At 49.0% G+C, this 26,058-nt stretch overlaps 1 protein-coding gene across 1 annotated transcript; it reads right to left on the minus strand.

Moving 5' to 3' along the window:
• Positions 1–772: 772 nt before the first annotated feature.
• Positions 773–14,270, minus strand: GPR19 (G protein-coupled receptor 19). Its single transcript, XM_061564470.1, has 2 exons — positions 13,947–14,270; positions 773–2,774 (listed from the first exon to the last, which is right to left on the minus strand). Exon 2 carries the CDS (start codon positions 2,744–2,746, stop codon positions 1,559–1,561), a length of 1,188 nt encoding a protein of 395 aa, XP_061420454.1. The 5' UTR covers positions 2,747–2,774; positions 13,947–14,270; the 3' UTR covers positions 773–1,558.
• Between the last annotated feature and the right edge of the window lie 11,788 nt (positions 14,271–26,058).

Raw genomic sequence — 26,058 nt, forward strand, 5'->3', positions numbered from 1 at the left:
GACGCGGCGAAGGACGCGGGGAAGAGGTTCGACAATTGCCGAGTTGGGGTGGACCATGCCGATGGCTGCCTAGAAAAACCAAGGTCAATAGAAGCACTCAAGCCGAGGAACGCCCAACGGGGAACACGAGCGCAATGCAGTTGCCAAAACAAATGCATTTATACTTTGCTCCAGTGGCTGTCTCGTGTTTAGAATTTTTTTGGAACAATTGATTTTAGATGACCTTGTTTGCAATGTAAATTCATATCTGTTTGCAAACTGTGATTAGGAGCAGTTTGTTCATGGAAACATGCTGTAGCAGCAGCAGCAGATAAATGAGACAATTAGACTGCATTAACTAATGGTGTGGGTGGAGTGGTGGCGCAGTAGTTAGCGCATTTCACTATTAATCCGGTGAGACTTGAGTTCGATTGCCAGCCATGCTCACACCAGTGGCGAGCGATATCTGAACAAGTCCCCGCGACAAGCTTGCGCAGCGTTCACTAACCTTCATCTAGCATGTTGAACTTCTTTTGCACCATACGCAGCCAACCGCGGTGACGTATCGTCAAACAACCCCCATGGCCGGACAGCGTCAGGTGGCTTTCATCCACGAGTGGATCGATAAGAGGCTGTACGTATGTATTTATATATATATTTAACCATGGCACGTGGTGCTTATGTGTGCCAGCAAATACTTGTGAACTCTTGTTCGAGGCCTCGAAAAACATGAATCGCAACTCGTTAAGTAACGCGAACGAGACACGTCAACACCTTGAAATGGCTTCTGCTTTATTTAAACAAAAAAATATCGCTTTCGCTTTTTTTGCGCAACCGTTACGCACGCAATACATCTAGCCTGCGTGCCATTTTTCAGCTCGACTTGGTAACAATCGATACGTTCGTCCATTCCGTTGACTGCTTTGGTTTGCGTTGGAACGGCTTGGTTTCATGTGCCACTGCAGCACCCCCTCCCACCCTCTCTCCCCGTTGTGATGACGAACTCATACGAACAAAGCAGGCGAGTGCAATCGGCAGACCCCTTGCCTCAGGGAAAGAGGAAACAAAAGTGATCCCAAGTGACATTTACATACGTAAAAAGTCCTGCATCATTTCACCCTGTATTTCATTGCCATGCGTATGTACAGTATTTTACATTCTTCGACTGTGTCCATAGCATTCATAATAATTAGGAGCAAGTTTTCCAGTAGCCTGCCTCTTGTGATGCCAGAGAGGCCATGATAATGCCCTCGGTCCAGTGGGTATTAGTCACCCTTGTATCATGGGCTGTGCTGTGGTGGGTGACGTCGCCAAATCTGTACATTGGTACGAAACTGGACACCAAGGGAGGTCTCCGTGCATAGCCCGGCATCTGATCTACAAGTCGTGGTCCTCTCCCACTTGTCGGCTCCACCATGTATCACCACCAAATGTTGACTGCGCGCGTTATCTGCACCCAAAATGATCATCAGGTCACATCGGGAGAAGTACCATCGTGACCTCTTGCAAGATGAATCGCGCAAAGCGAAGGCGTGTCCAGAGTTCGCCGCCATCACCGTCGTCGTCGCCGTCATCGCTGTCATACGAACGTGTTGGGCGAGTTTGTGTTTATGGGCCAGGCGAGTTTCTTCTCCTTGGCGTCCCTGTCGAACGTCTCGTAGACCGTGTCCTTGGTGACGGTCTTGTTGGGCGCGGGCAGGTCCACGATGCCCACGTGGTTCTTCTTGGCGATGCGCGAGCTCGTCGTGATGGTGTAGGCGTTGCTGCGGTAGCACTTCATGGGCGCCATGCAGAACGTCTCCTTGACTCCGCGGCGGAAGTTCGAGTTGTACACCCAGTAGAGCGTCGGCTTGGCGGCCGAGCAGCTGAGCGCCAGGGCCGAGACGACGAGGAACGTGGAGGCGGAGCCCGCTCGCTCGTCCTCGCCCGGGTGCCAGACCTGGAGCGCGAAGAAGGGCAGCCACGAAGTGAGAAAGACCGCGTTGAGGATGAGAAACATCTTGATGGTTTTGACCTTCGTGCGCGGCACGCTGTTCATGGTGCGCTGCACCGTGCGCCCGTTGGAGCCGATCCTCCAGATGTACTTGACGATTTTCAGGTAGAAGAGGACCATGAAGACGCAGGGCAGCACGAACGCGAGCAGCAGCAGCAGGCAGCCGTAAAGCAGTCCCTCCCAAGTGTACGGCAGGTACGACGCGCAGCTCACCGGCCAGCCCTCCCGCGCGCGGTAGAAGTACAACGCCGGCAACGCCAGGACGGCCGTGAGGGTCCAGGAGGCGCCGATCATGCGCTTGGCCTTCTCACGGGACACCTTGAAGCTGAGCGGGTAGACGATGGTGTAGAAGCGGTCGAGGCAGATGGACAGCAGCACGTAGATCTGGGCGGCCGGCGCCAGGTACAGCGCGAGCCTCGCCACCCGGCACACGCCGTCGCCCGCCACCCAGCGTCCCGACATCGCCACCTGCAGCGCCGCGAGGGGCGCGGCCGTGCCGGCCAGCAGCAGGTCGGAGCACGCCACCGACACCACGAAGTAGTTGGTGGTGGACTGGGTGCGGCGACTGCGGTGGATGACCAGGCACACGAGGGCGTTGCCCGCGACGGACGTGAGCCACGAGGCCGACAGGAGCAGGCACAGCACCACCGCCTCGGCCGGGCGGAGCTCGGCGGGCGGATCGGCGGCGGCGGCGGAGGCGGCGGTGGAGGCGGCGCCGCACGGGGACGAGGAGGGGCCCGACAAGTCGAGCAGTGGAGGCACCTGCGACTCCATGGTGCTGGGTGTGGCTCGCGACAGTTATCTACAGCAGCCGGAATAGGAATAGAAAAAAAACAGCGGGAGAGTCAATGCGCAATCTTTGATCACGTGTCACATGGATAGCCGTTGGTTTTTTTTGGTCCACCCCGCTGCTGCACGAGGGCCTTCCCATGGCGTGTTTGGTTAGGGTGGGGGATTACTTGATCGTACGTTGCGCTACTTAGTGGCGGTCGGTGAAGGCCGGAGCCTGTAGATGTGGGAACTCGAGCAGTACTGCTCTCTGCTGCCCACCAAGTCATCGATTGGTCACGGATGTCTCGTTATTCTTTCGGTATTAGGACATACCTTTCCCTTCTTGAACACAGCACGTGTCACGTTTCGTGTGTGGCCGCTTGTGTACACAATGAAAGGGCCATCGTTGCTCGGAATGTGGCCCTTACCAAAACTCAGATTTAAAACCTCGGGGACAAAATGGTTCAGGTTTCTAGGCCCAGTTTTTCATAATAAAGTGGGGTCCCACAGTGACATCCCTCCAAAGTTAACATGCAACGTTGGGCAAACTTGTTCCAACCCGTTTAATGTTGAACTTCTTTTGCGCCGTACATAACCACCCGTGCTAATCGGAGTGGCGGGGGAAGGACAACAACGTTGCATATGTTCAATGGGTTGTTACCGACTAGGCCAAGACAAATAAGTCAAGCTGAGCTCCTCTGTGTCCCAGAGTCATCACCTGGCAACACATGCAGGCTGTGTGAGGCCTTGTGTTTGACCCCCTGGAGATGAGCTCACACGCACGAGGACTCCAGTACACGTGTCCATGCGATGCTCAGCGGTAGGGTGCAGATTGTTGGACCCTTCTAGCGGGTATTGATTTTTAAAGCTAAATGATACCACTTTATGGGATCAAAAAGCTATACAAATGTTTTGTGCGTTTTTTTTTACTGAAAAATCGCTACACGGTAATAAAAAGGTTTTAAAAATTCGTGAATCAAAAATTGAGTCTTAAATTGAAGGATGCTCTCTGGATTAGAATAATGCTCATTTGAATGAGAGCGTGGGGCTAGACTTTCCGCGATAGCAATCGTAATGATCGTAACAGCAGCCTACCTTTCATAACCAGGTAATTGGTGTCCACGCAGCTCATCTGTCGAGCCATATTTGCATAGCTACCTCGATTACCGTTCCTGTGCGGGTGATAATACGCTCCGGAAAGGAAGACGCACCAAACACGAACCCCCCCCCCCCCCCCCTGCAATAAAGTTACACAAATCTGGTCACACACACACACGAATCTGGAGAACACGGTAATAGCAGGCTCACAATTTACCACCGTGTGAAGTGGTGTGGGGGTAATCGTTTTAGTATTTCTTGGCAAGACCGTCCCAACACCGCAGCACGCCGCTGTTGGTCGTTCGCAAGGAACTCGAAGCAATGTCGCCATCGTCTGGACAAACAAACCAAAAAAAAAATCTCCGGACCGAACATTTGACCCGAGAACGACTCCCAACCCACCACCAGCGCGAGAACGACGCCGTGGAACGAGACTCAAACCCCTGCGCGTCACGGGGAACGACTCGCGCGTCTGGTGGAGCGCGGAGAGAGGCACCGCGTGGCTGCTGATGCTGCTGGTGGTGTGGGGGGGTGAGGGTCGACGCGTTTCGTGGAGGTTGCTCAAATCTAGTGGCGTGATACGCGTCGCCGGGTTCGATTCTTTATACCGCGTGTTGAATGTCCGAGGGTATGTTGAAGAGGCTTATTTCGGGAACGTCCTCGGTCATGGGCGACGAGTTAACCGCCTTGCTTGATTCGTCGTCGGTTATAATTGATGACGCGTTAAATGCGTGTGTTAAATATTCTACCGACAATACAAAAAAAAACCCGTATAAGTATAATTAATCGAATACAGCAACAAACGGCTTGCCATACAAATAGCATTCGAATCACAACATTTGTCACATTCCAATGTTCGGGGATTACTCTTTGGCCAAATGTTCGCGCTGCCGACATATGGTGGTGGGTGCATGTCGCCTTGCCGTGCTTCCAGCTGGAGTGGAGTGTGTGCAGGGCTTCATTGTAACCGGAGCTGTCCAGGGCCGAGCTCCAGAAAGTAACTCCTCCACCAACCCAGCCACTCACCCAGATAGTTGGGAGAGGAGGAGGGGGCGATTTTGTTGTGCGGAAAATATTCCATGAGAAATGAGTGTGTAGGTGTTGTGCTGTTGTCGATTTGCGTGCGAGAGGGTAGATGTGGTGGGGAGCGGTGACGCAGTGGGCCGTGTACCGCAGACCGGACTTGGGACACCTGCTCACGGCTAACATCAGTGGCGAACTATACCGAAACCGGTCTTTCACCCGACTCGCACCGACCAGCGTGCTGAAGTAATTTCAAGCACCCCTCACAATCGACATAGGCATGGGGGAGGCCTTCATCCAGTCGTGAATTGATAAAGGGCTGAGGGTTTTTTGTTGTTGTTGTTGAATTTTATATCGGCCACGTCGGTATGGTCTTACAATTTGAGTATCAGCAGAGACGGGTTGAATCTTACATTTAGAACATGCTGCTGGTGATTGCAGCATTAGTATGGCTGGCTTTTTAATTAATCGATTCAACGTTGGTAAACACAGTAAAGTGTAGATTTGAAGCTTTCGTGACTGCAAGGATTCTTTATTCTTAGGTTTTTTCGGTAAAGTCATGTAGGTAAAACATTCAAATTAATAAAAGTAAAATAAAATAAAAATAAAAATCACGACGTTTATTTTACTTTTATTAATTTTAATGTTTTACCCACGTGACTTTACCGAAAAAACCTAAGAACACAGTAAAGTGATTGTGCATTGTCAGAAATCGCGTCTGCACAATTCGGCATTTCTACTGATCAGGATAATGGAACAAATACTCCCAGACTAAATACTGGAGGCTCCCTGTATAACCTTTTATTACAGACTGAGACAAGTGTTGTTAGTCAACGCCTATTAAGGTCACGAAGGGGTTCGTGTGACCAGCAGCAATACCTGACCGCCTTTGTCTCCCCAATAGACGTTTATCGATCGCACCGGGTACAAATGTAAAGCTGAGTTCGACCTCGATGAGGTCCACTGTCGGTTCAGATAATTGCCACCGTTAGCTGTGGCCTGAAATGGAACTCCGATCGCATGGGTTCATAGCAACGCAATGTACTATTGCTGATGTATTAGCAATCGCCTGGCCCCGACAATATATGCAAAGACAAAGATCCCCCTTCTAGCCTTTACAGACATTTGGGGCAAGTGCTTTTATGGAGCGCCTATAAAGGCCAGCACGGCACACAAGGGGGTGGGTGGCCATCACCGCATTTCTCTCCCTCGTGGCGATGTTTACACATCGCACCAGTTATGCATTTTAGCCTGAGCCGACCTAGGGGATGGCCAGGACCGGTTCAGATAATCGTCACTGGTGTTGGCCTTGAGCGAGAATCGAACTCAGGTACCCAGGTTCGTAGCGCAGCTTAGCGCTAACCGCTGCACTACTACCCCCCAACACAAACGAGCAGAGGGTGAAATTATTATTCTTGGCTAATACGCGTGTGTGTGTGTATATATTGACCTTTAATTTGTGTACCAGACAAAGCGCCGTATGTGTAAACTGTGCACAGTGACGGTGGTCGACTGCTGAGTCCAGTTGCAGTGCCGAATGGGAGACTCGTCGCCTCGTTCGGGTATCGGATCGATTGAAATCGCAGGAAGATCCTTCGTCTTTTGGGAGATTGAATCATGTATCAGCGACGGCTGTCGAAAGGTAAGACTGAATTGGCGCGGGCCTGATGTTAGAAATCACCACGGACATGACCGTGGATACGAGCTGCCATCGATTATAGCCCACGAAGATAAATGTATTGTCTATTTTTAAATGATCAAAATTCTACAAAAGTATGTCAGCGGAATAATCACGTAAGACCCGAATGAAGGACATTTTAATAGAGTTCTACCTTCGTTGAATAAACTAAATATAAATCGCATCAAAGACAGACTCGTGTACTCTGCGCTCAGGCAAGTGTGTCAGAATGATTCGACACTCATGCCTAACAAAATTATTGAATACGCTTGTGTCATAAACCACTGTGAATGGTTTCAACGGTATAGATTCATCATAACCGTCGGCCAGGATCTGTCCACCGCTGGATGAAGTCCTCCCCAAACCGTCTCGGTCTCTCGCCGTCTCGTGATGCAACAGTCCAATAAACGCCTGCACACGGGCTGATCCCATCGCTCCATCTCCGCGGTGGATATCCATCTTCCTCGTGGCAGCTTGTCCTGTCCAAGTCCACTTACTTTAACTTAACGCTCAATATGATTCCTCGCAGTGTGCGCGCTGAACTCCTTTCGCGCCGTGCGTAGCCAACCGTGCTACTCGGAGGTGTGTGTGGGGGGTGGGGGCACCAAATACAACACGAAAAGCAGGTCTAAAGAAATCATATAACTGTGGATCTCTCTCTCCACTGGGCATCTACTGGGCATCTTTGAAAGAGAGCTTCATAGCTCATCGGATTTCTCCAGGATTTCTCCAGGATTCATAAAGCTTCTGACATAGATCCCTATGTAACTCGACAAGTGACTCCCTATTCAAGTGACTTCTGTTCCTCTAACTTGCGTACGCTCTACATTCAGCAAAATCACCTTTCTGCCTCTCAGTGTACGCTCGTGATAGAGCCCGTCGAGGCGCGATATCTATTGGAAGGTCTCCGTGCCTCTCTGTTCGCACGCTTCGTCGTTTGCGCATTAAACAACTGGAAACGTCTTGTTGGGTTAGGGTTGGGGTAATGTCTCACCTTGACAACACGCGCACGTTTGTATACCGAGTAACCTGGGGCAGCTAATGGAGACAGACCGGATTGAGTGCGATCAAATACAAGAGGCGGACAATGGCAGGATGGAATTATTTTTGAAAACTGAACTTAATTATGAAAAAAAGCAACGTCGCAATGTGCCCATAAAAAAAGTTTGTAATCAGTGCGTAAAATCTCTGCCGTGAAAATCTGGATCGGGGAGACACGGACTTAAATGTGCGGCATACAAATGATGCCGATCTCCCTGTAATGCGCTCTCCTTCGTTATAACGCAGTGCTATAGAGTGAACGGATGATTGGTCCACCACGGTACCATCATCCGTGATGAAATAATTATGTTTCGATTTAAAGCGTTCGTGACCGCATGGATTCATCTTCTTGGTTCTTTCGGTAAAATCACGTAGAAGGGAAGTAATAAAATAATAAAAATAAAACATAATAAAATAAAATCACGTAGAAGGGAAGTAATAAAATAATACAAATAAAACATAATAAAATAATTAATTTATTTTATTATGTTTTATTTTTTATTATTTTATTACTTCCCTTCTACGTGACTTTACCGAAAGAACCAAGAAGAGAAATAATTATGATCCGACGGCTTAGGTGGAGCAGGCGCACAGTGGCTCGTGCTCAATGCTATGAGTACAGCGGCAAATGATATCTCGACCGCTTCAGCAGAACCCCTTCACGAAATCCCTCATCCAGCAGCGTGGGTGATTTATGGCACAGAAAAAAACAAAGAATTCAAACTTGATTTGAAGCTTTCGTGACTGCAGGAATTACCCTTTGGTTCTTTCGATAAAGTCACGGAGAAAGAAAATAAACTAAATAATAGAATACGACGTTTCGATTGCAACACAAGCAGTCGTCATAAGGTAGAACTAAATTTGAGAAAGAGACAAAACACAGACACGGAGACACACAGACAGACACACAAGCAGAGAGAGTCAACACAGAGAGAGAGAGAGTGACACACAACATAGACACACAAGCAGAGAGAGACAACACAAAAAACAAAGACAAAGATCCCCTGTATAACCTTAACAGACTGTAGGGGCAAGTGCTGTTAGCATGCACCTATGAAGGCCGGAACGGTACACAAGGGGGTGGGTTAGCCAGCACCACGCCCGACCGCCTTTGTCTCCCTCGCGGCGATGTTTACACACCGCACCAGGTGCTCATTTGAGGCCGAGTCGACCTAGGGGAGGCCCAGGACCGGTTCAGATAATCGTCACTGGTGTTTGCCGTGAGCGGGAATCGAACCCGGGTCGCCAGGTTCGTAGTGCAGCGCACTAACCACTACACTACACAGACAGACACACAAGCATAAAGAGACAACACAAACACAGAGAGAGAGACACACAACATAGACACACAGACAAGCAACTCATTGCTTGACACGGCATGGGTAGAGGACGGAGAGGTGTTTGTGGCCTTCATCGACACGGGTCGTCCGCAAATGAATATTGTTCTATATGTTGTTGACGAGACTGCAGCTTGAACTGCGTGATTGCAACGCTCGCCAATACGTTCCCTTCTGCGCGCGCAATCGATGTTCTTTAACCCACGAGCCTGAGCGTGGCCGAAGCATTTGAAACGATCGCGACCGAGGTGACGCGGCGTGCGTCACCAACAACCACGGCGGACATGTGGAGGATTAGACGGGGGGGCTGTGACACCCGCAGATGAAATCCTCGCACGGCTGAGAGAGAGAGAGAGCGAGCGAGCGCGTGTTTGTTACAGTGTTTTCGTGACCAAGCTCAAACTGCTGCGTGATTGTGATTCCTGAGTAATAGACGGTATCGTTCTTTTTTGTTGACAACCCGTATAATGAGATTTCGCCGACGGTGAACACGCTTTGCTTTGTTGCCAAGACTTTGCAGCTTCCCCCTGAAATAATAGTGCAAATGTTATTCACACTGGCGACTGGTATGAAGATGAAATAATAATGCAGTCCTTTCTAAATCATGTAATGAACCTCACACGATGTCCTGGCATATTCATTATATATACACACACACAACAGTGTAGCCTTTGGAGAGGAAGGCCATCATCATCCATGTTATATCCACTGCTGGATGAAGGCCTCCCACACACCGTCACCATCTCTCACGGTCCAGTGCTGATACAATCCTTCCCACTCTTACACGCGAACTGATTCCATCGCTCCATCTCCGCGGTATCTGTCCTCTTGCACGCATTTCTCTCCTTTGGCTGCCTTACCCATATCTCGTATATATATACACACAATATAACAAAAAAACAGCAATAATCGTTTTAAAGCTTTCGTGACTGCAGGGATTCATCTTCTTGGTTATTTCGGTAAAGTCACGTAGAATGGAAATAATAAAATAAAATAATAGCATAATTCTCACGACGTTTCGGCCACAACGCAAGCAGACGCTGTCTTCTCGACAGACCTGTTCTTCACCTGAGGACGGCTGCTTGCGTTGTGGCCGAAACGTCCTGAGAATTATTTTATTATGTTTTATTTTTTATTATTTTATTATTTCCATTCTACGTGACTTTACCGAAAGAACCAAGAAGAGCAATAATCGTGTTCTGTTTGGGCACATGCGTGCTTGTTCCCATACTGCACAGCATTCTAATGGCAGTGTACCATGGGTGGTGATGGTGGTGGTGGTGGGTTGTGGTGCACTCTTCACGACTGGCCGTGCGTTTTATTTGCAATCAACGGCATCCACCCGGGCAGCATTTGGGCACGGAACAGCGGCAGTCGCTTTTTACTTTCAGCCGGAACAGTCCGGAATTATTGTGGCACCCCACATCCATGTCGCCTCCTATTTTGTATTACACTGTACCTGTTAATATGTTTACAGGAATATAGGGTACACTAATATCGTAGTATTATACATAAGCGTACCTTTGCATACTCTAGTGGTAGTGCCTTAACTCCGGTCTTTCATACAACAAGCCGGCCTACAGCAGCCTGCCAGTAAAATATCGAGGGAGAAATGAAGCCCAGAATTAAGGGCACGAGATCGGCACCGCATGAGCCCTCCGCATTTCTGTCGTGAAATAGCAACGGCAGGACCGATATAGTGCTTTGGTAATTCGTCGATATTGTGATTGATTACCATCACCATGACCATCAGCCGCCACCGTGCATGATCTGTCCACTGCTGTACGAAGGCTCCATCGAGTCGCCGCGTTGTAAATGGTTTCGCGGTGTGTATGTGCGTGTGTGCGTGCGGGCTACACATGTAATAATGAGCATACATCAGCTCGGGCGACTGTAAATGCGCAAGCGTAAGGGGCTCATGAATTTATGAACGAGAATCAACGTATCTACAGTACTTCATAGTGAGCGGTGGCGAAGTGGTCATCGCGTTGCACTTTGAATCCGGACACCTCTGTTCAATTCCAGGCCACGGCTAACATCAGTGGCGAGTGATGGCTGACTCGGCATTTTGGCCCCACGCTTCACCCCAATGACCCACGGCGTTGGGAGGGCTTCATCTAGCAGTGGATTTACAAAGGGCTATAAATGACTTTCGTGATCGCTTCTCAGTAGATATAGCCTTTGACAGGGGACACGATGGTCAGTGCCATTGGTGAGCACCTCGCCAGGATGTCACGGGGTGCTGTGGCCAGAACCGCGCTCGGCCGCCTTTGTCTCCCCGGTTCATTTTGATTATTCATAATCAACGTTTTTGGGTTTAGATCGCGTTATTTATAAATGTGTCGTAACCCTCCACCACCCGACACGGCCAATCAGTAAAAAAAGTGTCACGTTGACAATAGACAAATAGTTCACTGCTTTAGCCCCCACACCGGTGTGTTGAAGCGTGAAACCATTTTGATTAGTTGACGCAAACACACACAAGACAAATGTCACCCGTGTAGCCTCAATAGACGTTTTAGGGCAAGTGCTGTTCGCGAGCACCTACGAACATTAGGGGGTGGGTGGCCAGCACCACGGCCAGCCCCGGCCGCCTTTGTCTCCCCAGTGGCGATGTTTACATTCTGCACCAGGTACTCATTTGAGGTAGAGTCAACCGAAGGGAGGCCCAACGCCGGTTTAGATAAACATCGCTGTGTGTGTTCATTGGTCGTGAGCAAGCATCGCTCGCCACCACGCTCCCGCTTCACAAACACACACACACAAACAAAGATCCCCCGTATAGCCTTAACAGATTGTAGGGGCAAGTGCTGTTAGCGAGCACCTATGAAGGCCGGCACGGCACACGAGGGGGTGGCCGGCCAGAACCACGCCCGGCCGCCTTTGTCTCCCCAGTGGCGATGTTTACACATCCGCACCAGGTACTCACTGGAGGCTGAGTCGACCTAGGGGAGGCCCATAACCAGTTCAGAGAATCGTCACCGGGTGTCGGTGGCCGTGAGCGGGAATAGAACTCGGGTGGCCGGGTTCGTAGCGCAGCGCGCTAGCCGCCTACCCCCCACACTAACACTGACAGAAGCACACACACACAGAGGCACACGCACACAGAGGCACACACACACGCAGAGGCACGCACACACACAGAGGCACACACACACAGACAGAGGCACACACACACAGAGGCACACACACACACACAGAGGCACGCACACACGCAGAGGCACGCACACACACAGAGGCACACACACACACACAGAGGCACACGCACACAGAGGCACACACACACACACAGGCACACACACACACACAGAGGCACACGCACACAGAGGCACACACACACACACAGAGGCACACACACACAGAGGCACACGCACACAGAGGCACACACACACACAGAGGCACACACACGCAGAGGCACACACACACACAGAGGCACACACACGCAGAGGCACACGCACGCAGAGGCATACGCACACAGAGGCACACACACAGAGGCACACAACAACAACAACAACCGCCATTCGCCACTAAGTGGCGGTGACGTCACCACGACGCTTGTGCCAGGCCATGTGCACCTTGAGGCCACGTGAAGTGTCGAACGCCCGCTGGCAGGAGGTCACGGGGCAGACCCAGGTGCCACGGGTTGACAGAGGCACACGCACACACACACAGAGGCACACGCACACACACACACAGAGGCACACGCACACACACACAGAGGCACACGCACACACACACAGAGGCACACGCACACACACACAGAGGCACACGCACACACACACACAGAGGCACACGCACACACACACAGAGGCACGCGCACACACAGAGGCACACACACACACAGAGGCACACGCACACACACACACACAGAGGCACACACAGAGGCACACGCACACACACACACAGAGGCACACGCACACACACACACACAGAGGCACACGCACACAAAGACAAAGACAAAGATCCCCCGTATAGCCTGAACAGACTGTAGGGGCAAGTGCTGTTAGCGAGCACCTATGAAGGCCGGAACGGTACACGAGGGGGGTGGGTGGCCAGCACCACGCCCGACCGCCTTTGTCTCCCTAGTGGCGATGTTTACACACCGCACCAGGTACTCATTTGAGGCTGAGTCGACCTAGGGGAGGCCCAGGACCGGTTCAGATAATCGTCACCGGTGTTAGCCGTGAGCGGGAATCGAACCCGGGTCGCCAGGTTCATAGCGCAGCGCGCTAACCGCTACACTACCGCTCCCCACGCACACACACACAGAGGCACACGCACACACACAGAGGCACACACACACACAGAGGCACACGCACACACACACACACAGAGGCACACGCACACACAAAGAGGCACACGCACACACACACAGAGGCATACGCACACACACACACAAAGGCACACACACACACAGAGGCACACGCACACACACACACAGAGACACACACACAGAGGCACACGCACACACACACACAGAGGCACACGCACACACACACACAGAGGCACACACACACACAGAGGCACACACACACAGAGGCATACGCACACACACACACAGAGGCACACGCACACACACACACACAGACACACACACACAGAGGCACACGCACACACACACACAGAGGCACACACACACACAGAGGCACACGCACACACACACACAGAGACACACACACACAGAGGCACACACACACACAGAGGCACACACACACACAGAGGCACACGCACACACAGAGGCACACGCACAGAGGCACACGCGCAACAAACAAAGCCCCGTTCCTGCACGAGCTGGTGCCACAACAAGCAACGCCGCCGTACCGGCACGAGGCAAATCACGACCATAGCAGTGCAGTCCAACACAACACGCACGGCACGAGGGCAGCAGCAGCCTAGCGAAGGGCAGCAAACCCCCCCCCCCGTATAGACCCTGACCCTCACCACACGGACCCTGACCCTCACCACACCACACACACGCAAACACACATATATAAAAGGCACAGTCTTGCGTAGTCACCACACGAACCGGCATCGATGATCCGCGCTCATAGTTGCCCTGGTCAGCGCTGGCTTCTCGACGGGACATCTTGAGCTCATTGCGCTCCCGGTGATCTTCTCGTCTCGCCGCACACGCCGCCGTCCGTCCGTCCCTGTGCTCACGTTCCTATGTGCCTACGGCTCCGACGTATACGTCCATATACGCGTGCGCACGCGTGCGTGCGTCTCTGTGCGCCGCCGAGACGTGAGCGCAAAGATATTTGTTTGCGGATTTCGGTGCCGACGCGAAAGCGTCTCTCTCGCTCCTCCTCGGATGGATGACGAGCTCCGAATGAGGCTGCGGATGGGAAGTCCTGCTCGTGACTCCGTGCGAAGCGCGTGTGGGGGTGTGGGGGTGGGGACAGGGGGTGGGTTCAATGGGGGTTGGTGGTGGTGGTGGTGCAGGATGGCGATGTGCATGCGAGGGATGTGGTTGTGGTTGGAGTGGCTGTAGCCGGGGCGGTTTTGCTGCGTTTGTTTTTTATTAATTCCTCCCCACCTGGCTCATCCATTCCTGCTCCACCACGCATCGTCCACCAGTTTCGCCACCGCTGTCCAATTCCACCTCCATTCGCCATCCAAACCCCCTACTTAATGGACACGTAGAACCAGCTGTGTGATTCGAATGCATTTGCTTGCTGTCTGTGCTGTGCGCCCTGTGTATGTATGCGTGGCGCGTCAATGCTTGAGTGGGGAGCGGTCGTGTAGGCGGTTAGCGCGCTACGAATCCGGGCGACCCGAGTTCGAATCTCACTCACGGCCAACAATCAGTGACGAGTAGCCGAGCCGGTTCTGGGCCTCCCCTAGGTCGACTCAGTCTCAGATGATGCGATGTGTAAACATTGCAATTGGGGAGACATAAGATGCCCGGCGTGGTGCCAGCCACCCACCCCCTCGTGTGCCTTGCCGGCCTTCATAGGTGCTCGCTAACATCACTAGCCCCAACAGTCTGTTACGGCTATGCGGATGATAAATTGTTTTGCGTGTGAATGCGTGAGAGCGTGTGTGAAGCGGGGACGTGTTTATAATCACACGACGCCACACTGCACAACGCCGGCGGCTAAAATCACATGTCAGCACGGCCCCGGGGCTTCTCTTCGGTCAACTCGGACCACATTTTGAGACGCATGGTGATGCTTGCGTGATTCTCAACCTGTAGCACTGTGGACAACCCAGCACAGACCATCACACCCGGCGTCATAATAGGCGCTCGCCAACAAACACTTGCCCGAACAAAGGGAGGGAGCTCTTTGTGCGTGCCTGCAACTTGGTATGTTTCACAAGTCAGGCACCCTTTGTGGATTAACGGTGGGAGGCGGTGAAGTGGTGGGGGGGGGGGGGTAAGGGAGAAATGTGGCTATTTATTCATCGGCGAAAGTTTCACTGAATCTCAAGACTCTTTCTGAGGAGGGTCTTGCATTGGGACGTGAGGCCAATTCCATTGTGAGTTGTTATTTTAAAGTCGGGATTGTCGGCAGAAAACCCACAGTGCACACGAGGTAATGACGCCGAAGGATTCTCACAGATGGGGGATGGGGTGGGGTGTTCACAAGCTGTGTTGCTGCAACTCTGACATCTCCTGACCACCTCGCAGCTCGGTGGGCCTGGGCATGGTATTTCAGAAATCTCGACACGATCCACCGTCTCTCGCCTCCAGAGTGTCTGGAACTCGGGCGTGTGACACCACTCAAGACGCCGGATGGCAGACAGACTTGTCACGCCCCGTGTGACTTCACGTCAAGCTTGCGCGGCCGTCCGGAGCGCTCTTCCTTCCGATGTTAGCGAGCCACTGGAGCTACGCACATTTAAAAGTCTCGATGGAATACTCATTTCTTCAGATCTGATTTTTGTGTTCAGTTGGTTGTCCTTCACTCCCCCCCGCACCTCCGAATAGTACGGTTGGCTACGTACGGTGCAAAAGAAGTTCAACACGCATACGTGCGGGACTCATATAGAGCGTTAAGTCGCTATGAGGCATGGTGATGGTCGTCTGTGCAGTTCAGTACCACGGTTCAGTTTGTTTCAAATCCTGCTCTGAGTAGGCCCCAGCCTAAAGACAAATGGGGTCACATCGCACGGAACACACTCAATGGCATCCATGCAAGTGCAATTGTGCAAATGCATAATGTGCCGTTGTGTTCGACGGGGGTTAACAAATATGATAAATGACCTGCCAAAGGGGCTATTTCGCTGCTTAAACTAAACACATTTTGATCCAGTGGCCCGTGGGCTAGCGTCGTCAAACTGCGGTTCCAGCGCCGCACGCGGCGGCTCTTGAAGGGCTGCGTCGTGACGTCATCTATTGAGGGCCATCGTCTCGTGTTCACGTGCTCTTGAAATATCGAGGTGTTTTTTTTTTACCGAATTCGTAGCTCTTGTTGTTATTTTGATTGCCGACCCCTGCCCATGGGCCTCCTGAATCAGTGTGTTCTCGCAGCATAGCCACAGGCTGCTGATGAGACTCAAAAAGTCGACCTATTATTCAGAATTTGCCAGCTCAAAGACAATATTTTTTTTGGACAACATCGTTCCAGGAGGCCCATCGTGTGATCACTCCTCGGTTTTTCTCTAATTCGTGTTTTTTTGTTGACTAAGCACAACCTTCTCTCTTATTGTATTATTCATTCTACAAGCAATGCCATTTACAAAGCTGTCTTTGCCGATGAACAAATTACACGATGGCAATGTGTGTACGTTCAACTTATTTCGTACCGTAATAGGAATAACATTCCTCGGGTAAACCATTAAATGGTTGGTATGTTTGTGCCGAGCTAACATAATCAGAGGTATCCAAGCTCAACCGCGTTAAGAACTACCGTAAGTCAGCTCAGCGCACGCCAAAAATGGCCAAAGCTCCGTTTAGCAATTTTTTAAATTCGTATTCGCCGCGAGTGCATTCGCTGGAACACATTCGCCCGAATATGATCTAACGCCACAACGTGGACGTGTGCGCACAGATGTTTGCTTACAGGTCCGTCCACCTGATTTAATATTTTACGGCTGATAACACGTCTCGTGGGCTGGAAACGGGGTCTTGTCACACGGATGTATTCATGCCGCCGCAGAGGAGGCTGCCGTTCTCTTGAACTGTGAGACCTCTCCTGGCCAACGCGCCAAACGACAAATGGTCCCTGCACAAGTGATGAATGAACGAAATAATAAATGAGTGTGGATGCCAATAAATGAAGCACACATTCATGGGAACGTTTGTGGCATTGTGGCTTTGCTTCAAATAGGGGATCGAGCATCGTGTGGCGCACGGCTGCGATCCAGTAACTCGGAGGCAAGGTCTTCATCTTCTTGGTTCTTTCGGTAAAGTCACGTAGAAGGGAAATAATAAAATAACAAAAATAAAACATAATAAAATAATTCTCACGACGTTTCGGCCACAACAAAATAATTCTCACGACGTTTCGGCCACAACGCAAGCAGCCGTCCGGCTGTCGTGAGAATTATTTTATTATGTTTTATTTTTTTATTATGTTTTATTTTTATTATTTTATTATTTCCCTTCTACGTGACTTTACCGAAAGAACCAAGAAGATGAATCCCTGCAGTCCCGAAAGCTTTAAATCGAAATCGGAGGCAAGGGTTTGGTGGATCGCGTCGAAGCGATTCGTGACACTCCCTTATCCAGTGGGCTGCAATGTAGCGGTGAAGATGACCGCGGGTGCATCAACGTGGATTCCTCGCCGGTCTGCGCACACGTTTTTGAGTGTCAGACCCCCCCAGTGAGTGGGATTTCACCGGGTACCCCGAGTTCCTCCCACGTGCAAACTTGCCGATGCATTGCCTTGGCTGGAGCTTGACACCTTAGGGATTTAGAGAAGATTGAAAAAAAAAGTCTTAGAAAGGACTCAGATTGTAAATGTTGTGGCTTGGCTCTCCAACACACCAGTGTGATGTACTAGTGACGAATTGCCATGTTCTATTTACGTGACAACCCTGACTAGTTGGCTGTGTCGGATGGTGGCGGGTTTTAACGACACATTTATATATTAACGCGATCTCACCCAAAAACCTCTCTTATGGATAATATTGGTCGCGAAAGCCTACGTGTTAAACTGTCTTAGAAAGGAGTAAGCCAAATATCCCAATGCAGTGTGCCTTCCTGAAAAATAAACTTTTGAGACTCAGTCATTGAGGCTTTACATAATAAAAAGGTTAACGCTCGATTATCCATGGTTAGACTCTCCTATTTCTATGTTGATATATGTATGTTGAATTTCTTTCGCACCGTACGTAGGCAACCGTGCATATTGAAGGTGCTTGTGTTGACAGAACATGAACTATCTTGATGGACACGCTGGTTACCTTCTTAGCTGCCCCTCACTCGTCGAGGGTCGGTGACATAGAGCCAGCAAGACCGCAAACGTCTCGGCACGGCAACCGATTTCACAAAAAAACAAAAAAAAACAACTCAATACAAATCAGGACGACATTCTCTAGTCTGCGTAGGTGAACGATTAACGCGTTTACAGCCTCATGTACACGACTCGCATCGTCCGTATCTTTTTTAATCGGGGGTCACCCCTCCCCGCATCGCCCTGGATTAACCGACGGTTGCACGTAACTCGATTATAACACAAACCCAGATTATAACACAAACGCAGATTATAACACAAACCCAGATTATAACACAAACCCAGTTTATAACACAAACCCAGATTATAACACAAACCCAGATTATAACACAAACCCAGATTATAACACAAACCCAGATTATAACACAAACCCAGATTATAACACAAACCCAGATTATAACACAAACCCAGATTATAACACAAACCCAGTTTATAACACAAACCCAGATTATAACACAAACCCAGATTATAACACAAACCCAGATTATAACACAAACCCAGATTATAACACAAACCCAGATTATAACACAAACCCAGATTATAACACAAACCCAGATTATAACACAAAAGCAGATTATAACACAAACCCAGATTATAACACAAACCCAGATTATAACACAAACGCAGACGTGGTATTACAGGGCGATCCATTTATAGACACCCCACTAAAACAATATAAATACATTACCGAGCAAACAGCGTGTTGTTTGCGAAGCCTCTTCCTCCAGCCCATATCAATGCGTTTATTAAGCTACCTTAAACTCTCTCCTCTGTAAGATTTTTTGAGCAAAATTGCTTTCGTAACATTCAGTATCACCCGCTGAGAATGCAGGTCATTGTAAATCGGCGAGGTATCTATTCGTGGATCACCCTGTATTATGTAAAAGATAAATGTGCGGCCCCGCGATTATAATTTACTCGCTCCCACCACTGCTGCCGGAAAGCTCGATCGAGCCCCCTACAGAGGGCATTTGACCTGCTCTTTCCACGTTGGCTACCGAACAAATACAGAACACACGTCAACATCACCCTATCAACGTGCAAAGCATCAGACACCTCATACAGATCAAGCAACGCGACAGGTCACTTCGCTCCCCAAGGCCAACAACTCCTCCAGCCACCGACAACCAAACACGGCACCGTTGGGTCGGACAAAATCTCTCTAATTTGCAGCACCACACACACACCCCCTTGGCTTAACCTTAGCGGCGAGATTTGCACGCTCGACTCCATCGCTACATTAGAGTCGCAACTCAACAGCGATTCTTGCAAACAACAACTAACACACGTCCACGACTTGTTTGATCTTTTTTAGATTTTAAAACAACTATACTTTTCGATTTAAACCTTTCGTGACTGCAGGGATTCATCTTCTTGGTTCTTTCGGTAAAGTCACGTAGAAGGGAAATAATACAATAATAAAAATAAAACATAATAAAATAATTCATCTTCTTGGTTCTTTCGGTAAAGTCACGTAGAAGGGAAGTAATAAAATAATACAAATTAAACATAATAAAATAATTCTCACGACGTTTCGGCCACAACACAAGCAGCCGTCCTCAGGTGAAGACCAGGTCTGTCGGGGAAGACAGCGTCTTATTATTTCCCTTCTACGTGACTTTACCGAAAGAACCATGAAGAACAACTATACTGTGGATAGTATGTCTATATGTTTTCACATTGTATGGAATTTTCTAGATATTTTTTATGTTTGTGAGTATTAATGTGGCGATTGCCATTTCAGTGGCAGATTTGTGCGAGATAGTGGCCTGATGTTTAAGCGAAAATGAAATCGCCTTGACTTGCCACGCTTGCCCGAGCTGTACTTTATTCTAGATTTGAAGTTTTCGTGACTGCAAGGATTCCATACTCTTTGGTTCTTTCGGATTCCAAAGAACACAGGATGAGATGTTACTATCCTTTGTGCAAGCACTTCCAAGAGTTCATGAACAGTGAGCCTGGTGAAATTTGGGGAGCGCATCGTCAGTAGTGACCCTTTGGTTCCTAGGGTGTTTCGGCCTTTCATACTATACACCCTTCCCAAAGGCGGCCAGCGACAGGGTGATCAATCCTACGCTTGCGTCCCATTCCCAATTAGTCATAGGAGTTGCCTTGTTGTTGGTAGCCAACATCCCATGGGACTATGCATGGCAGGGGCGTCCTCCTCCCTGAGTCAAGCATAAAGTCACGTAGGTGAAAAAAGAGAAATATTTATTTATTTATTTTATTATTTTTATTTTATTATTTTTTCACCTACGTCACTGCACTTTATTGTACGAGCAACCAAAAGACCTGCTACGCTGACGCAGATAGGAACATCACTGGTCGGTTGTATCTAAATGAATACCCAATTATGAGGCGATCAGTCAAAGGAACTCCCACACGACTCATCTTTCCCCTTCACAGCCACGTGGCACCTGTGGGTGTGCGTGCGTGTTGCATGAGTGGGGAGCGGTGGTGCAACGGTTAGCGCGCCGCGCTACGAACCTGGCGAAGCGGGTTCCATTCCCACTCACGGCTAACAATCAGTGACGATTATCTGAGCTGGTTCTGGGCCTCCCCTAGGTCGACTCAGCCTCAGATAAGTACCTCGTGCGATGTGTAAACATTGCAACTTGGGGAGACAAAGGCGGCCGGACGTGGTGCAGGCCACCCACCCCCTCGTGCGCCGTGCCGGCCTTCATAGGTGCTCGCTAACAGCAATTGGCCCAAAAATATGTGACGGTTATACCAAGGGATCTGTGTCTCTGTGTGCACGAGGCGCCGTGCTCCCTTGGCGAGTGATCGCGACAGACGGCGGGCGTGGGAGTCCGCGTCGAGTTTGTTTGCATTCAGAGTGCGAAATCTCCAAAGCGTCTCTGCCCACACACACACGCACCTCTCCACACTGAATCTAGCACACACTTCAAATCGCTCTCTCAACTACTGCGCAAGAGTCACTCTTCCGAACATTAGGTAGGTGTTTTAATGAAATGCGAAGGGTGGGTAATTATTTGTAGGTCCGTGTTGCAAAAAGCACCTATCCGAGTGGGTACGGCAAATGGCCCTGTGATACTGATTTGTCACGACTGAATTTTATTAACTATTATTAACTAAAAGCGTTATTTTTAAGGAACACGACCTGTCCTCATTGTTTAAGCGACGCGATAACAAACGATGAACTATTGTTATTTTACCAGGTAAGGCCCACTGAGATATAGGACTTTTTTTTCAGAAGCGACCCAGCCACGAATGATAGCTCCACGAAGCGGCTTATCACGTGACAATACATCGCAGCCAAATACTCTTAACGCATGTTTCTAAATGTGGAGGAAAAAATCGGAGGACCCGCAGAAAAATCCACGCGACCACGGAGAGAACATGCAAAGTCCAAATATACAAGAGGTGTGCCAGGCTCAGGATCGAACCCACGACCACCTGAACACCCGGCGAGGTAGTTAACATCTCGCCCCCGTGGCATTCCCATATCAAGGCCAGATATCTGATTTTTTTAAATTTCAGATTCATCTGATATTCGAGAACACGTCCAATAGTTTACACTTAATACTAATGGTGTTCTCAAACAGACAGTACTGAGGCCAATCTGTAGCCCTGACTCTTTCAAGAACGCACACGTGCTCCCACACGCGGTGACGTCGTGGCCATGATCCCTCTGCTGAGCACCAACCCTCGTGAGTTACAAAGCCGCTTGTGAATGGAAGCTTGAGTACCTTTTGTCCCCCAAAAGTAACACACCACAGAGTATGGGAATGGACATCAAGGTGCAATGCGAAGCACAATGATTATTACCAACGTTTTTTCCCCTTCATCTTGAACCTGTCAATGCCATGCGTTTCAATAAACTCTACATCCCTGATGTCCACTTCCTTAACTCCGATAACCCTCTCGGGGGGAGGGAGGAGGCGAGGGGGAGATGACGAACGGAGCTCGACTACCGTTAAAGAACAGCGTTTAAATATGTTTTTTCCACGACAGGATTGGAAGTTGTCAACTGAGATTATGTTTTTTTTTATTTAAATGCATGTATGAAGAAAGCTATAGCTACCATGCATTGGCTATATCTGAAACGTACTATATAGACAATCGTGAGCTGATGAATGTAAACTATAATTATGTTATAGTTGGGCTATAATCAGAATCTCTATTTATACTGCAGGAGGAATTCAATGAGCTATGTGGCTCTTTTTCACAAATGTTCAGTATAGGCGGATCTGCACGTTATAACAGCAAACAATACAGTTGGCACAAATGTAAGGAATCTACTCTATAATTACAACTATAACATCACATCATTTGACCTCCTTTGCCAGTACTAAAATATGAGAATAGGTTTTCCCCTTTTTTCTGGCAACAAAACAGGTGTTAAGATGTTAAAACACCAAACTGAAACCTTTTACAAGGAATCATATCTGCATTAACAACAATAATTGTGGTCAGAATGCAAACAAAAAAACATACTCTGAAAATATATGCATTGTCTTTGAAACTGATTGGTCCACACAACAGACAGCTTTTTAGAGGCTCAAAAGAAAGCTGTCTCTGGTGTGGACCAATCAGTTTCAAGGACAATGCATATATTATCAGTGTGTTTTTTGTTTGCATTCTGATCACAAAAATTGTGGTTAATGCAGACATGATTCCTTGTAAAAAACAATCTAAAAACCCAAAATTTTCATATCTGTGCCCCCAAACATAATTTCCTAAGAATGTAATTCATTTTACACATTGGGCAATATCAGCCTTAAGTTATAAATTGCTAAACACGGATCCTCATCATCAGTAACCCATTTTGAATATGACAGTAAAGCTGATAGTCATGAAAAAATCCTGCTACCGGTTACTAGTGCTGATGATAATTGTGGTATATGCATACAATATCATTGCCCTTTAATCCAGGAAACCCTCACTAAGTCCTCTGCTTATTGGCTAAATCAGCATATTATTTTGAGTTTCCTCCCCTCATATGTATGGCTATTCCCTACACTGCGCGGGTTTCCTCCCACACGCCACTACCTAACAGAATGTGCCAAACGTCCCAATAGAAAAAGGGCCCTAAAGCCCGAGTGAGGCTTTCCTTGGTAAACAATTGCCATGATGGACATCAGAGCAATTTTTTTGTAAATTGTAACGTAATAACAATATGAGTTGTAACATTCTCTACACTCCGCTGAATGTATATTCCTTCGACTGCAATGCTGCCCATGAGCTACGTTTGAGTAAGGGCAGCACGTGGCAGCAGTCAGCCGCACGTGGGCTGTGGTGTTGCTGCCCGCGTCGCGCGTCAAACCCAGCCGGGCGAGGACTCCTGCTGCACCCCCAAGCATCCAGACAATCCCAGTGAATGGTAATGCTGCCCCCCCCACCTCCCTCTTTCTCCCTCGCTCTCTCCCCCACCCTTCTCCCACCCCTACCCCCCTCTTTCTCTCTCTCTGACAAGATGATTTCTGGCGATTGGGCCAGCTGACGTCAAAGTCTCCGTGGCAACAGTGCACGCTCCACCGAAGCCCCGCTGCTCCGCGGATCCCAGAGCCTCGGCTGCGCAGACTGCGGTGGCTGACACGGAACCGTGGGTGGGGAGGGTAAGGAGGGGTGGTGACGGTGATGATGGCGGGTGTGTGTGGGGGGGGGGTACCTTTAGACATCATCTTGAAATGCTGTTAAGTATTTAGCCCTGCCATGCACACCCCCCACCCCCCCATAACCACATCACCCTCTCTACTACCACCACCGCCATACTGCCCCTGCATCTTCGAAGTGTTCTCCATCACTGCATTGGAGTAGATGCGGGCTTTGTTGTTCTATCTAGGCTTGGAGCGCCGTGATTTCCATGGATTTCTGCGAAGATTCCACGAATTTTGGCGCTCGGTACAAATTGTCCCTGCCGCCCACAAACGCCCGTGGCTCATGTTTCTTGAAATTTAATTGGATTAGGATGGAATGTAGCCGCTCAAACCAGCGGGACAGCGAATAGCACAGGCGTGGGCAGGGCTGTGTGCTTCCCGTGATGACAGAATATAATGTGTCTAATCTCAACAACAACACTTTGACTTTCATACAAAATGATAAAATATATAGAATGTTATAATCCACTGCTGGTTAGAGATCTCCCTAATGCCGTGTCAGTCATGGGCGTTGCTGGACCATACTTCACCATACTGGGCAGTGCGGGTCAGGACCGGTGCAGATATCATTCGCAAATGATGTTAGACCTTTCCGGGGTTTGAACTCGGGTTGCCGTACGAATAGCACAGTGCACAAGTGACTGTGCCACGACTCCACCTCTCACTTAAATGTAGCGGTGGAACAATCTAAGTTAAAAGGTGCTGCTTGCAATACTTTGAAAAATATATAATCCGATCCACATTTGTGATGTTTTCAACATTGCGACGCCAAACACCATCAAATTCGCTTCCAGCTCTGCATACCTCGGTGGCCTTCTGAACGAATTGAACATTAGGTCAGTAACATTAAAGAACATCACATTGCTTTCTTTCAGTAATTTTCCAATGCCATATGTATAGCTTCTTCTTTCTTGGGAGCTAACGTTATTTTAAAGAGGAACAGAGCACATTAAATTGCTCAGCCATGCGAGCCCCCTTTTGCACGAATATTTCTCAAGGATGGCGTGTTTTGTCAGGTCGGTGTGCATTGAGAGTGCAGACAAAACACAGAGACCCACGGTCCATTATCCTCAAGGTCCTTCCAGATGGGCCCGATTCATACGTCAACATGTTCATTCCAAATGGCTTCATGCCGAGTGTTACCTATCCGAATCCTCACCAACTTTGTACATTTACAAACACGGTTGTATTTTTCGGTGTGTTAAGATCATTATTAAATTGCACGGTGCAGAGAAAGGGAGAAACCTGCTGTATTTTTTTGGAATTGCATGAACTCGAATCTTACGCGATTTGCACGGAGGCTAAACCGTGGCCTAAAAGCCAGACGATTGTGGTTTTAAATTTGGGTGAGTGTGACTGACCAGCGGATATACGCCACTGCGGAGTCTGGGTTGAGGCTGTGTGACGGGCAGCAGAGGGCAGTGCAGTTATTGTTGTACTGACCTATAGTGTTGTTAACTTCCTCATGGGACCTCCTTTGCCAGTACCAAAAAATGAGAATAGTTTTTCCCCTATTTTCTGGCAACAAAACAGGTGTTAAGATGTTAAAACACTAAACTGAAACCTTGTACAAGGAATCATGTTTGCATTAACCACAATACTTGTGGTCAGAATGCAAACTAAAAACATACTGTGATAATATATGTGTTGTCTTTGAAACTGATTGGTCTACACAACAGACAGCTTTTTGGCGTCCACTGGTCTAACACTATTTGAGACGAGCCTCCAAAGAAAGCTGTCTGTGGTGTGGAACAATCAGTTTCAAAGACAATGCAAAAATGATCAGAGTATGTTTTTTGTTTGCATTCTGACCACAAGTATTGTGGTTAATGCAGAAAAAAGGGAAAACCCATTGTCATCTATGCTTCCCTCCTTCTCCAACCAGCAACTGGCCACCAATGTGGTGAAGTAGAGTCAAACAACTCCCACAACTCGCACGGCATGGCGAGGCACTCATCCCGCAGGGCATGGCCATAGGATTTGGAGTGATACGGGTTTGCCTATGTTTACATTTGTCGTATACAGAGGTGGGTTGTTCTTCACGTTTATAAACGCGCTTTAAAATTATTAACGTTGTTTTGGCGTCTATACATTTCCACGTGATAAGACAATCTCC

The sequence above is a fragment of the Lethenteron reissneri genome, chromosome 33 (assembly GCF_015708825.2).
Source record: "Lethenteron reissneri isolate LAM-NWPU_2019-01 chromosome 33, ASM1570882v1, whole genome shotgun sequence".
Taxonomy (NCBI): domain Eukaryota; kingdom Metazoa; phylum Chordata; class Hyperoartia; order Petromyzontiformes; family Petromyzontidae; genus Lethenteron; species Lethenteron reissneri.

Excerpts from the sequence above, each read along its gene's own strand:
- GPR19 (XM_061564470.1), bottom strand. The coding sequence starts at position 2,746 with ATGGAGTCGCAGGTGCCTCCACTGCTCGACTTGTCGGGCCCCTCCTCG.